This window comes from Hemibagrus wyckioides, linkage group LG15, assembly GCF_019097595.1.
Source record: "Hemibagrus wyckioides isolate EC202008001 linkage group LG15, SWU_Hwy_1.0, whole genome shotgun sequence".
In the NCBI taxonomy this organism is placed as follows: Eukaryota; Metazoa; Chordata; class Actinopteri; order Siluriformes; family Bagridae; genus Hemibagrus; species Hemibagrus wyckioides.
Genome location: NC_080724.1, coordinates 4,376,312 through 4,390,980, shown reverse-complemented (window position 1 = coordinate 4,390,980; position 14,669 = coordinate 4,376,312). Strand labels below are relative to the sequence as shown.

Below are 14,669 nucleotides of genomic sequence, written 5' to 3'. Positions count from 1 at the left end.
GTATTAATTCATCTTTGACATGGAAAGCTTTTTAACAAATAACCAAGAAATAATCTTTAAGTTATACTTTACTAATATTACTGTAAAGATGATAACATTGCCCACTCTTACCTCTAACCCTGCTTTGCATGCTGAAAAGCCACATATTTGCTCTATTACATTTTCATTATGTAAGAAAAGATCCCAGGGAAGCTTTTCTATAAAGAATTCATTTCATAAAAAGAACCCAGTTGTGAAAATACACCAATTTGTTCACTAAATCTTGACCTTCCACGAACGGTGGCTGTCAGGAGTTGGCCTGGTTGTGGACCAGCCAGTGGTGTGGAATAAAGTGTCTACATGCTGCAAGAGCTATGAACGTGAGTGGAGGCCATAGCCATTCTGAGACATTTTGATTTGATTATTTACCCCCGCCCCCCACACCTAAAAAAATACAGGATTCACGTTTGCCATTTTTCTGAATTCCCAAACGTGCTAAAAGATGCTTCCATCAACATTTAACACCACTGACACTTGTTATTGCACACAATGCTGTGCTGCCAACACCAATTAAACAAGGTTTATTTTTTTGTTCTCAGCCATGTAGTCATGGAAACTATACAAGACTCACGGCAGAATCGAAAAGCACTGAATGCAAAATAATTGGAAAAACTCCAATGAAATGGCAAAACCTTTTTCTCCTCTAAGATAATGATGAGAATTAGGAATAATGGGAGAGATGGCACAATGGTGCCTTCCTTTGGAGTCCCAAGCTCATAATAAAAACAAGCATGAGACAAGATCTACATGTAAATCTAAATGATTTATGTTGTACTATATATTGGTTTAGGTAGATGTCTTTCAGGTCCACTGGCATAAGTCTTGGTCATCTCTTGTCGCCGACTGGTTGTTATTTCTATTTAATGAGGTGACCGACACTTGCCTGTGCAGAACATAGTCCTTGGAAAAGTATTGTTTGTATTTATGATTTGCCTAGCCTGGTCATTAGTTAAAAAACAAAACAATCAAAGCAAATGGAGGTTGTTTTTACCACCCTTGCCCTATACTGGCATATCATGGTCTGATCTAGACTGGGTCATAACAGCTGTCCAAAGAAAAATCCCATTAATCAATAAGGGTTTAATAGGATGAATCTCTCTCTCTCTCTCTTACACACACACACACACAAAACCAGCAACTTACCATGGAAGGAGAGTCGTCCTTTCACAGTGTTCCTGCCCATCTTGTTCTCTGCCACACATTCGTAACCACCCGCATCCTCCTGTTGGAAACTGGGGATCTCCAGAACGACATTCGAGTTCTTCATCTTCACTTTGTTCGGAAAGGGAACTCCATTAGCCCTTCTCCATGTTATTTCAGGCACTGGACTGAGAAAAATACAACTCCAGTCAACACTACTATTACTGGCATGCTACTAAAACCACATTATTTGCAGCACTCCATTTAGAATGTGGTGTAACGTCCCACTGCCATCATAAGAGCACCGAGTCTGCTCCTATAAAGCGTGATGTGATAGGAGAATACACAACAAGGAATCACTCCTCAATACCGAATCTCTCCAGATCCTCGTTTCTGGCTCCAGTCTGTTGCGCCTCTTCAGCTCACCCCACATGTTTTAAAGCCAAGAGATTGATTCTGTGATTATTGAAGCATAATTTTGTGTGAATTTGGACAATCTTTTGTTGGAAGATCTAACCATGCCCCGGGTTGTAGCTTGGTGGCCAGATTTTCATTTAAAATCTCCTGGTACTTCATGAAGGGTCTTCGGAGGAAAAACAAAATCACAGGCGCACATGGAGAGCACAGATTAAATTCTTTTCTGTATAACTAACCTTCTTCTCATGCCAAACCCATCTTGTATTGCCAGAAAGCTCTGGTTTTTTTTTTTTTTTGGTGGTTTTCACACTGGGCACTTATAATGCAGTCTGAATCCAAGTGTGATTGTTCCCAGCTCCCCCACAATGTTGTTCTGGTTTTAATATTATCAAACCCTGATATATCTTACATTATTACAGACGCACCTGGAGAGCAGAATGTGACTCACCATATTATTATAAGTATTTTTTAAAATTATTATTTTGGTGCCATTATGTACAGTAAGGCACCTCACCGCTTCTGTGTCTCACAATGTTCCCTGCATTACTCATGGTACACAAGCCTTGTAGAAACTAATGATGTCGTCATCAGCTATAATGCACACACAGGTTGCTTTACTTTCTGAACACAAGAGTGTCAGCTGTGTTTACATTCACCGAAACTACGGCACAGTTCCAGTGCAACTGAACTCAGACCACCACCTACAGGTAGTCTCGGGTTCTGTACCCCGGGACGCTTCCTGGTCCACATGACAGCTCGCATGTTAGACCAGGACGTTTAGACTAAACTGGTAGTGTGAAAGTCCCTCTTTGACTTCACATAGCTCCATGTGCTTGTTTGTGGCTATGATGTATATGATGCATATAATGAAAGCTTCCCAAAGGTGTAAATGCATCCCTTCAAATAAGACACAATAAAACCTGCTGAAAAAAATAAACTGGTCAGTTGAAAAGTGTCTGATTTCTGAAAAAAGGACAAAAAAAATATTATATAATATGAGAAGTCAAGTGATTAGTCTAGACTTTTAGGCCAGATTTTCTCTGCTCAAAAAACTGTGACCCTTTCAGACAAAAACTCTTTTTCTTAGCTGACTTTTTTGGTGACATCCTTAATAAATCGTTAACTGGAATACTCGTGTAATTTTATCTAAGTTGAACATACACTAATAGACGTATTGCATTTTAATAAGCTTCTCGAATCATTCCACATTCATTCATTCCGATTCGCTTTGGCTAATCTCTTATTTTATTGGAGGTTTCTTTTCATGAATTTCTGAGTGATAACTCGCACAACACACGTTGCTGGCTATTGTGACAGTCTCATATTGTGTAGAGATGATTACATTTTGCAATAACAAGCACAGTAACGTATGTTGTTCATTTTTTGTGTAAACATACTGCGTTGTGTATTTAGATCTTTTATGCCAGTGATAAAGCAGTGCAACAAATCATCAATAAGTGAAGTCGCTTTTAACCGATGCTTCGGTAAGCAAGAGACTCTCATTTGGGCAAATAAGTTTGCTGTCGATTTCTTCTCACTTTATTTGCTTTCCTGGCATCCTGTGAAATATTGACAGCTTCCAAACATTAAAAAGAGTTCAGCAAAATGTGAAATAATAGAACTGAGGAATGCGAATGCATGAATGGTTCAAAAGTGGTGCGAGTACTCAGTAAAAGAGCAACGTGTCATGCAGAGTGTCATGATCCTCTAAAAAAAAGAACAGAGACAGAGACAGCTATAGACGGAAAATACTGAAGAACTGTACTTACTTCCCCAGAGCAAAACATTCCAGTGTCACAATTGAGCCCTTGGCAGCTGGAACCATGTCAGCGAAATATACTTCTATTTTAGGCTCATATTCACCCATCACACCTAGAAAATCAAAAAGACCTTGTTTTCGGTTCGCTCAGATGAGACGATTTCAGTCTGAATACAGTAGAATGAAATGAAAAAAGATGAAAAGATGGCTAGAAGCAATTCTTGACAATTTTCAAGTTAAAGACAAATCCTGACGATTTTGTAGTTGACACAGTGCGAGGCCATGCAGAGTTTGGGGCTGCGTTTGCACTGTTGGGGAATATTTCGTCTGGTAAGGTTTGCTTGATTTGAAGGCGACAGTCAGAAACTTTTCATAGAGAGCAAACGGTAGTTCACTGAAGCTTCAAAAAGTATGAAACAACAGATACACTAAAGATCTGCACTTCCCCGAGACACAAGTCTCATGCTTGCTTCAGTGGATTACACCAGGATTCTTATTTACTACATGTTCATATTTAATACCATTTGAACACATTTAGCACGGTTTGCCTTTATTCCTACACTTTAATGATTTATAATCCCACTATCTGGTTTCATCTCAAGGTTTCTTCCTCATATCATTCCTTCTTTATCCTGTTGCTTACTCTTTAAGAAAATGTTAATCTACAGTTGAATTTTTGTAAAGTTGCTTCGTGACAAAGTCAGCGCTATATGCATGAAATTAAATGGAGTTGAATTTGTGCAACATCATCTTTAAAGCAAGCTGTAGCTTTATAAATGTTTGGAATCTGTAGTTATTAGGATGAGAAAAAAATAACAGAATATGAAAATTGCATAAAATCATATTAAAATTTCAGTTCCTGTAGTTATTTATTTCTAGCGTTATGGAAAACTGAGCAGTGCAACTGCTCATTAGATTGTGAAAGGAAAAATATTCTCACCATCTGTCCTCAGGACCAGCGGAGTGGGAGAGCTGAGCATTTTGACCTTTGTAATGCGATTTACCACCACGCATGTGTAGTTTCCTACATCTGAAGGCTCTACTTTAGCGATGTAAAGGTTCCCAGTCTCTTGTGAGACAAAACGTCTGCTGTCCTGCTGGACAAAGTACGGGTACTCGTTGAACACCCAGGCAAAATGCAGCTCTACAGAAGAGATGGATATAAATTTGTTATTAATTCTTCGCATCTAAAGGAGACGTAAGTAAACGGCTAATAAAACCCAGTGAAAGACTGGAAATGATGTTTTAGACCCCTTACCTCCTGCATATATGGGTGTACCACATAGTAAAACTACTCCTTGGCCTTCACGCACCGACACGGCACTTCTTGTTTGAGTTTTAAAATTCAAGTCTGTAAAAATAAAACAATGTCAAGCAAAAGCAACAGAATAGCTAAAAAAAAAAAAACTTTAGCTTCTCTGAACTTACATGCAAACTGAAGGGTTGCTCTCCTGCTGAGAATGGCACCCAGTGAGTTAAAAGCAGTGCACTGGTAGATTCCCGCATCATTGGCAAGGTCCAGATTCCTAATCACCAGATTTCCCCCAGAGAGACGCCGCCGGTAGTCAGCCCTCAGATCAATCATTGTGCCGTTCAGTGACCACCTACAATTAATCATAAATGAAAAATCAGAAGAAGTGTCCAGATTCTGGAAAATCCTGGAATAAAAGGGAACTTTGACTGCTTAGAAGCTGCTGTCAGAGCTAAAGATATTTAAGTAGCAAAGCTAAATAAGCTTTGTTGCACAGACCGTAGCTGCGCTCTGCAATATGGTGATGCATGTGGCAAAAAAAAAGCAGACGATTTACATCACAAAGGTTGGAGCTAGGCAGTGTGCTGAAACGAGTTCTGTGTGCCGCAGACCCGTCGTGAATGTAATATATCTCAAAGATATGAATTCAAGATATGAAACGATCCATATCCTGATATAACCTTTTGTTCATATCCCTCAGCCCCTTTTCATCTTTTGACAAAATCTGATTTATTATTTTTAAGCATAGAAATGACTAAAATGACTTTTACAATAAGAAATGATACAGTTTGTATGAGAATTCACAAAAAGGCATATTATTATTATTACAATTCATTTTCAATTCAGTTTTATTTGTATAGCGCTATTAAATGACATTGATCACTGTCTCAAAGAAGATGTACAGAAATAGAACATTTTATAATAAATTACAAAGTTTGGAATAAAATTTATATTTGTCTCTAATGAGCAATCCTGAGGCAAAGATTGTTTTGGTGTCATCGTTAGTCGAGGTGTATGATCCGGTTATCCCTTACTGCTCTGCTACACCACAAACCAAATGTTATCCTGACGGCACGCATTATATTACAAATCATTTGATGTACATAATTTGGATTTCTCATGTTTTTAAATGATAAATGATTTTTTGTTTGACACACTATTGCATGTGGAGGATAAATATATTGTCCAGTGACACTGTTTGAGGATAATTGCTATGTACTATATTTGTTTAATGTACAATGATACCATGAAAATGACCACGTGAACTACAAGCTCAGTGTGGTCATGCAAACTGTGTAGTCACTGGTTAAGTCAGTGGGTTCAGTAAAGTTTTGGCGATATTCTTTATCTTCTTTATCGTTCATCAGAAGGGGATCATCAGCCCTCCTTCTTCACACTTGCAGGATCTTGCAGGAGGACTCTCGAAGAGCCAGAGAGGATCCGAGAGCTTGCCAATCATTTATTTTGGCGGGTGTTCAGTAGATGCATCTGCGCAGGAACTGATGCAGGAAGACACCACATGCTAATTTTTATTTCCAGGGAGGAAATAAATAAACAAATAAACTGAAGTCGGTGCCTAAAGCAGCTGAATCCCATGATGCTTAGAAGATTATTCGATAACCCAATCCCCATAAGGCTGGTAATAACAGACACCTCCTGGTGTGTTTATCAGGTTGATGCATGAGGTACTTTGCACATTTGGTATCGAAAATTTCACTGTTCCCTCACAGCCTGGTAGTTGCCACCCACAAGCTGGAATTCACACAAGTATTTCAAAGCATTGTTTACTTTCTTTGATGGTTGTTGCTTTTGATGGCACTGTGTCTACATTGGTCCAGCTCCCACAAGCCGCACTGTATTTTAAAGTCTGCTCATTGTCAGTGTTGCTATTTGTACTAATAAACGTACAAAGAAAAGGCAGCTTGAATGTAGGCTAGCAGCAGGGACAAAACCAGGCCTAATATTTAAGCATTACAGGTGATCACGCAAGCATTTGGCCAAATTACCAGCTGCTTGTAATAGGAAATAAGCTGCCTAACATCTGCAGGCTTGTTAAAAATAGGCACATGGAGATCCGGGCCTTATGAAGCGCACTTGACACCCAGTTGCAAAAAGGTGCTACATCCACAGTGACAAAGCAAGGGAGGCAGAAAGAGGCGGGTGTGAAGTGAGGGTATAGGTGCCTCAGGGCCTTTTCGGAATGTGTCACCATGGATGAACTCAAGTAAACCCTTGCAGTCCATATCAATTTCGCAAAGGCTCATCTGATGAAAACGGCCCTCTGGGCTCTAAAGCTTCAGGTTCATCTGCTGAACTATCTCTGCACTTCCCTCTGCAGACATTCTGCACCTGTGGACTGCCGTAGCTTTGGCAGCCTACTCGTCATCCGGCCACGAAAGAAATCATTCTCGAGCACACGCGTAGCCAGCATTGGCTAGTCGTTCTCGGCTGGCTTGTAAAGCTTGGCTGCACTTTTTTGCACAGGCAAACACAAAAAAACACACCAAATACCGATCAAGCTGTAAGATGTATTACACTACAGTTTGTCTTACAACATAAGTGCAATCCAGCAGAAGTAATTGTTCAAATTTTTCAGTGTGTGGCTGAATAATGAGAATATGTAATGGGCATTATCACTCACTTTCCTGATTCTCTGACAGTGAGCTGCCACTTTGGATTTGTTTCATTCACTACACAGGCTGGGAATCCACCAACACTGTGCGAGCTAATATTTCTTTCCCTACAGTAATCCAAATTTGATGCTTTCGTGCTTTGTCTTTACAACAGCCATTTTATGGATTAAAACAAGCCTCATGGGTGTGATAATTGCAGCCTTAATGCTACATTTCCATTTTTTTTTACAAAACAATTTAATTCCTAATTATACAATACATACCATTATTTAACAGACAGTTCTCCAAGTGCAGAAGAAGAAATGGAAAAAAAAAAATCCTATTAAAAATAAAAGCTGCACCGTTGACATTGTTTTAACAGCCCAGTGATTTTGAGATATTGTATTCAACACAAGTTCACACTGTACGGCTATTAGAGATTTTCTTTTTGTTCATGTTTGTTGTTTCGTATCAACCTGACAGTATCACATAATTCTCAGAGCACAATGAACACAATTTACAGGAACATTTGCTTTGGATTATCTAGATTTCACAATAGGAACAGTTTCAACTCTGAAATCTAAAGGGCTCTAGATTTCCTACCGCATCAAAGACATCACCGGTGTCCTTGATGTGTGACAGGAGGGAGAAAACAAATGTCAATGCTTCAAAATGCACTCGTCATGCTTAATATATGTGACAGTGCTAAAATAAATCATGATATCTTTTCAAAGCCGGAATGTCGTCTTCTATGAGTGCACTGCGTAGGTTATAAATTAATGGCTGCATGATATGTATAACCGGAACTCCCTTGGGAATGTGGCTATGTATAGGATTCTTTTGTCAGGAGCTTTATCACACACTCCATATCATACCAAAATATTGTTCGATTTTGTCTTTCATTTTCAGATCAAATACCCACATGGTAAACTATGCCAGTTTGAGTACTATGACAGGGCTATAATATAATATAATATAATATAATATAATATAATATAATATAATATAATATAATATAATATAATATAATATAATATAATATAATATAATATAATATAATATAACATATGTGAATAAAATCTCAAAAAAATTAACAACAAATAGGTCTATATTTATTTAATCTTCATACCATCAAGGTAAACAAAATATACCTATAAAAATATATATATATATATATATATATATATATATATATATATATATATATATATATATATATATATATTTACTGATATTACAGATTTTAGATATACATGATATATGTATTTTTTATTTGTATAAATCATTATGAGACAATTTCAATTCTGCTACCATGCACACAACCATATGATCTAGAACGTTCTGAGGAAAACAAAAAGGTAGATGGCATATGAATAGTCTAGATTTGTAGGGGCTTAACGGTAATTTATATATGGTTTGTTCAAAAAAAAAAAAACATTTACCAGTTTTAGTAATATATAGCCTACATGCTGTATATAAGAGAGAGAGAGAGAACAACAGAAGAGAAAGTGGTGTAGAGACCATATATTTAAAAAATAAATAAATTAATTAATTAAATGCTGGAAGGTAAGCAGAAGGAAAATGGGTTTTGATCACCTGAAGCAGAAACCGGGCTATATTATTACAAAATGTATGTATTTTTCTAAAGACCTGCCTGTCTAGTAAACGAATCTACTGAGACTACTTCTCAGTTCTATACAAGCAAATTAAGATGGTGTAATGTGACATATCCAGATAGCTGGCCTCTAACAAATCCTATGGCCAGAGTTGTCCAACTGTTCATTACTACTTCAGGTTCCATTTGTAATAGGTTCCAATTCTTCTAGTTTTGAACAGAGAAACTGGAGAACCTGACACTTTTCCTGGATTTAGTTCAAAAGTAACATATCAGTAGTCAGTCGCTAATATGTTCAAAGGTTTGCGGACGCCTGACCATCTCACTCATGTGATCTCATTCCAGACTCCCTTTGACATCATAATAACCTCCAGTTCCTGGAAAGGCTTTCCACTAGATTTTGGAGTGTGGTTGAAGGGCATTTGTGTTCATTCAACCACAAGAGCATTAGTGAGATCAGGCACTGATGTTAGATGCGGAGGCCTGGGCTGCACTCAGCGTTCCAGTTCATCCTAAAAGCATTCACTAGGGTTGAGGTCAGGGTTCTGTGCAGATCACCCTGTTCAGTTCTTCCACACCAACCTTGTCACAATATCTTCATGGATATGCTGGATCAGGTTTGGGCCTCTTAGTACCAGTGAAGGGAAATTGTAATGTTACAACATAACATCTATGCAATTGTGTGCTTTCAGCTTTGTGACAGTCTGTGGAAAACCCACATATGGTTGTAAAGATCAGGTCAGGGGAGCAAAAATAGTATGCAGTATATGCAGTGAATAGAAAATCTTCTTTAATAAAAAAGCTTATTTGTTATAGGAAACATTTTTATTCAACTTTAGCATTTGAAATGGGTTCAAAAATGGATGTTATTATATCAAGAGATTAACCGCCCACCCTCCAGCAGTACTCTGTAAGGCCTGTCAATCAAATAGCCAAAATGGATTATCGAGGAGTGAAGCATTCTGGGGCAGCGTAAGAAAAAGGAAAACATTTCAGTAATACGAGGACAGCAAAGTCAAAGAGGATAAAAGGATCCACTTATCACTGTGATTCTTAACGTTAATAAACATTTAATGCTGCAAGGGTAACGTGATTAACGTTAATATCTGTTCATTTCAATTAAAAAAATTCGTGGTATATGGGGTATAATGGTTGTTTGATTTACGTTTACAACTGAGACTCCTACAATCAAGCACAACCTAGTTATTGGTCTCATCCTCTGATAATGCAGATGAGCACGATACGTCTTGCAGCGCGCAGTCAAATCATATCATATCAGGAAGCATTGGATGTGGTGTGAGTAAATTACCTCATCCAGATGTGGTTTAATTAATGTAGTTCCATTCAGTTGCTGGTAAAAGAGAGGGTTGCTTACAACCGGCCGCTTAAAGCAAGCATTTTTTCTGCCTCAGGTTCAAGTTTGAAAATATCAGTGGAGATAAAATGAAATAAATAATTTACTATTTAGCATTTTATTGCTTTGCACTTGGATATGGATATACAATATATAACCCCTCAGCAAATGTACACCTGTGCTCCTGGATCCGCTCCACATACTTCTAGCCACACAGAGTATTTACTGTTACCTGCAGGTTTAATGTTTTCATTTAAATGAGGCGTCCATTAAATATTTCACACAATAAATTAATATTTATTTCTAACACAAAAGACACACATACTGGTAACTGCTGCAGGACATGGGTGAGTTAATGAATGTAATTTTAGTGTGTTCATTAATTCATTCGTTCGTTTCTACTGCCCATGACCCAGTATTTGACAGAGCTGGTTCATTTTTTCACGCATATATTTATGCTATACACCTCAACAGGTTTGATTTCATGTCTCAAATCTATAAGTCGTACAGCAACTCCACAAAGCAGTAATGTACCAGAGAACAAATGACATGTTTACAGAGATGCATCTTTTTAACACGAAGTAAGAACAAATTACGCTAAACTGCTGCAGTGGGTTTTTTTTTTTTTTGGATCATGAATGTAACCACAAAGTCCCATTTTTATAAAAATTGAATGAAGCTGTATGTATGTGATATGACACAAAGAGCATAAAAAATTCCCAGTGTGTTGCAGAGTAAAACAAAAAACAGCGTTGTACCTGTACTGAGGAGCGGGGAAGCCTTTGGCATCACAGGTGAGAGTGGCCTCTTCTTCCGGTAAACCAACAGGCACCATTAAATCACTGGGCTCCATCCGCCATTTTGGCCCATGAAATGATTTATAATCCAGACAATCTAAGGGAGGACAAAAACTCAATAATGTTACCCTCTACTAGGTAATATTCGATTACCTGTGTCCGGTGTAAATTGGAAAAAAACTAACAAAAAACAAAAATCAATGTGAAACATTTGTAATTTGAAAGGAAAATGTAAGCTTTTTATTTGGTATGTAAAAAACATGTCGGTCCATGACAACACATTGTAGGTTAAGTATCTGAAAAATAAGGTCTTGACAAAGGTTGTACCAGCTCTCCGCTCCTTTCTTTGAGTCTCTGGACTTTTTACTGGAATAAACAGCTAAACAACTACCACTGTAGCCTCAGGTTTCGTGGGCTCCACCCATGCAGCAAGTCACAATGGCACCCGATAGTGTATTATGATTTGCGATTAATCAAATATGAAGGGACCAGATTACAAAAATACTTATGATGGTCATAACACACTCGTATCATTGATTTTTTGGCCAACGGCAGCCATAACTGGCTACAGACTTAATGTTACGCCCATTACGAGCACCATCAAGGCCTATGCACAAGCAAACAAAAAGTTTGCAAGAAAATAGTTCTACCCAAGAATATACTTTTTAACTTTGACATCCTGTCTATAGAGTTCTTCAATAACGCATTATCAGACCATGTATCTGCATTCATGTGAAACAACTGAATTAACAAAATGATTATATAAATATTATATGAATATGAATATATATATATATATATATATATATATATATATATATATATATATATATATATATATATATATATATATATATATATATATATATATATATATATATATATATATATATATATATATATATATTCACCGATCAGCCATAACATTATGAGCAATAACACTGATGATCTCCTCAACATGGTACTGTTAGTGGGTGGGATATACAGTATTAGGCAGCAAGTGAACATTTTGTCCTCAAAGTTGATGTGTTAGAAGCAGGAAAAATGGACAAGGGGATTTAAGCAAGTTTGACAAGGGCTAAATTGTGATGGCTAAATGACTGGATCAGAGCATCTACAAAACTGCAGCTCTTGTGGGGTGTTCCCGATATGATGAATCACGTCTTCTTTTACATCACATGGATGGCCGGGTGCGTGTGTGTTGCTTACCTGGGGAACACATGGCACTAGGATGCACTATGGGAAGAAGGCAAGCCGTCATGCTTTGGGTAATGTTCTGCTGGGAAACCTTGGGTCCTGCCATCCATGTGGATGTTACTTTGGCACATACCACCTACCTAAGCCTTGTTCCAGACCATGCACACCCTTTCATGGAAACGGTATTCCCTGATGGCTGTGGTCTCTTTCAGCAGGATAATGCGCCGTGCCACAAAACAAAAATGCTTCAGGAATGGTTTGATGAGAACAACAACGAGTTTGAGGTGTTGACTTGGTCTCCAAATTCCCCAGATCTCAATTCAGTCGAGCATCTGTGACAAGCAAGTCTGATCAATGAAGGCCTTACATCGCAACTTACAGAACTTAAAGCATCTTCTTAAAACATCTTGGTTAACATCATCTCACAGAACACGATCTAGTAGAGTTCATGCCTCGAAGGGTCAGGGTTGTTTTGGCAGCAAAAGGGGGACCAACACAATATTAGGCAGGTGTTCATAATATTATTCTTGATCGGTTTGTATATATATATATATATATATATATATATATATATATATATATATATATATATATATATAAGCAAGTATTTAGACAACACACAAAAGCTCCATGTGCATTCATTTGTAGGCTTTACAGCAATAGCTGTATCCTCCTGCTATACAACCATTTACAAAACAACTGGGTAATTGCTTCCTTTAGCCTCAAAAAACAAAACTTCTCAATCTTGTTACAATAGTGTCCCATTTTAATGTTAAATTGCAGAGCGGGAGCCTGAGAGCAAGTTTTCTACCACATTTTTCCAGTTCCATTAAAATGATTAGACTATTATAAGAACTGAATACTGTCTAATGTGTGTGTATGTGCACAGGCAACATCATTAGTGTAGAAGTGCAGAGCAAACGCATACTCATTTGAGCAGCTAAAATGGTATCTTTAGCTATTAGACTGAAAAAGATAAGTGTTGTTAGGCCAGTTTGTAAGAAAACAAAAACAGGAGCAAGAATGTAACTAAACTGCTGCTGAGGTTTAGGGCAAAACATGTCAAGCAGTGGTTTTTTTTAATAAACTCTTCTGTTAAAGTGCAAATTTAATCTAGCATTTAATGAGTAAATATGTAACACAGAGATATACCACTGTACATTTAAGTGAATTATGTTTATATCCCTGTTAGAGCATTAGAATAATCTAATAATCTCCTGCTAAATGTTTTCAGGATTTCTTTTACTCTGACTTATGTAGAACATTCTTGCATTGCATTCGTGAATGCCATTAAAGAGAGAAATTCCCAGGATCAACTTAAATCGAGCCAGCAGAAAACATTCTGACACACCTAACAGTTTTATTGTGAAGAAGTCGATGCCGATAGGACTTCCAGATCAATCCTCTGCGTCACAGAGCAAAGCCTACAGAGTCTTTCCACCTATATAAGCCCCAATTTCCCCCTTGCCCATAACTTTCTACTGTTACAGTTTACCTTTTATTGCCAAGTTGACATAGACAGAGCACAAATTTCCCAATAGTAAAAGGGAACAGATCATGTACCTGTAAGACACTCCATGACTGATAGCAGCAAAATCGGTTTCCATAATAACTTCATCTTCAGCTTCCGGAGGCGTGTGATATTTCCAGCATCCAGTAGGTTTGTTTGACCTGAGAAATGCCTGACCTACAAAAGCAAGGTTAAAAAAAAATATTACGGATGAAATATGCTATGATAGATACCATATATGCCATAATATGTGTAAAATAAACACATAATACCAATAATAGTATAATAACAATAGTATACTAATAGTAACCAATAGTATAATATCACTCACTTATAATATTAAAAATAAACTCATTGATAAACGCATGATGGTAAATATTTCAACCTCCAGATATTACTTGTATACTAAGATTAGCATGCAAGATATTATCTTGTGAGGCAAGGCAGCAACCAGAAGAAGAAGAGACTGAAAAACAGAGCAGAACTGTTTATCCCACAAAATCCTTAAAGCTGCATTAGTCAAGATTTGCCAGTATTTGTCAAGATGAGGTTTCTGCTGGTTAAGTAGGTGAAAAAGTTCAATAAGATACACCCTCATTCACAACTAGAAAGAAATAGCCTTTATTTGTCACATATACATTACAGCACAGTGAAATTCTTTCTTCACATATCCCAGCCTTGGAGGTTGGGGTCCAAGTGCAGGGTCAGCCATGATACAGCGCCCCTGGAGCAGAGAGCTCCAGGGCCCAACAGTGGCAATTGGCAGAGCTGGGGCTTGAACCCCCAGGCAACAACCCAGAGCCCTAACCACTTGAGTCACCACCGCCTAATGTTAACATTAACGAGGATTGTCATGACATCACTTTCAAACACGCTTGAAATGGTTTAGTTATAAGACTATTATCACGTGAAATTCATCTCATGTTTATTCCTGAGAAATGTTCCGAGTAAACTCGCTGTCCTTCTGCCCTTTGCGA

General features: G+C 37.6%; 1 protein-coding gene across 2 annotated transcripts in view; it reads right to left on the bottom strand.

The window, feature by feature from the left end:
• cntn3a.2 (contactin 3a, tandem duplicate 2) overlaps positions 1-14,669 on the bottom strand; it is a 75,435-nt gene that overhangs the window by 46,701 nt on the left and 14,065 nt on the right. For both annotated transcript variants that reach the window (XM_058410954.1, XM_058410955.1), the window contains exons 2-8: positions 13,746-13,869; positions 10,947-11,082; positions 4,784-4,959; positions 4,614-4,706; positions 4,296-4,499; positions 3,366-3,468; positions 1,183-1,367 (exon numbers count right to left, since the gene is read on the bottom strand). In XM_058410954.1, coding sequence (XP_058266937.1) covers positions 1,183-1,367; positions 3,366-3,468; positions 4,296-4,499; positions 4,614-4,706; positions 4,784-4,959; positions 10,947-11,082; positions 13,746-13,800 — 952 coding nt within the window. In that variant the 5' untranslated portion in view covers positions 13,801-13,869. The remainder of the gene's footprint in view (positions 1-1,182; positions 1,368-3,365; positions 3,469-4,295; positions 4,500-4,613; positions 4,707-4,783; positions 4,960-10,946; positions 11,083-13,745; positions 13,870-14,669) is intronic.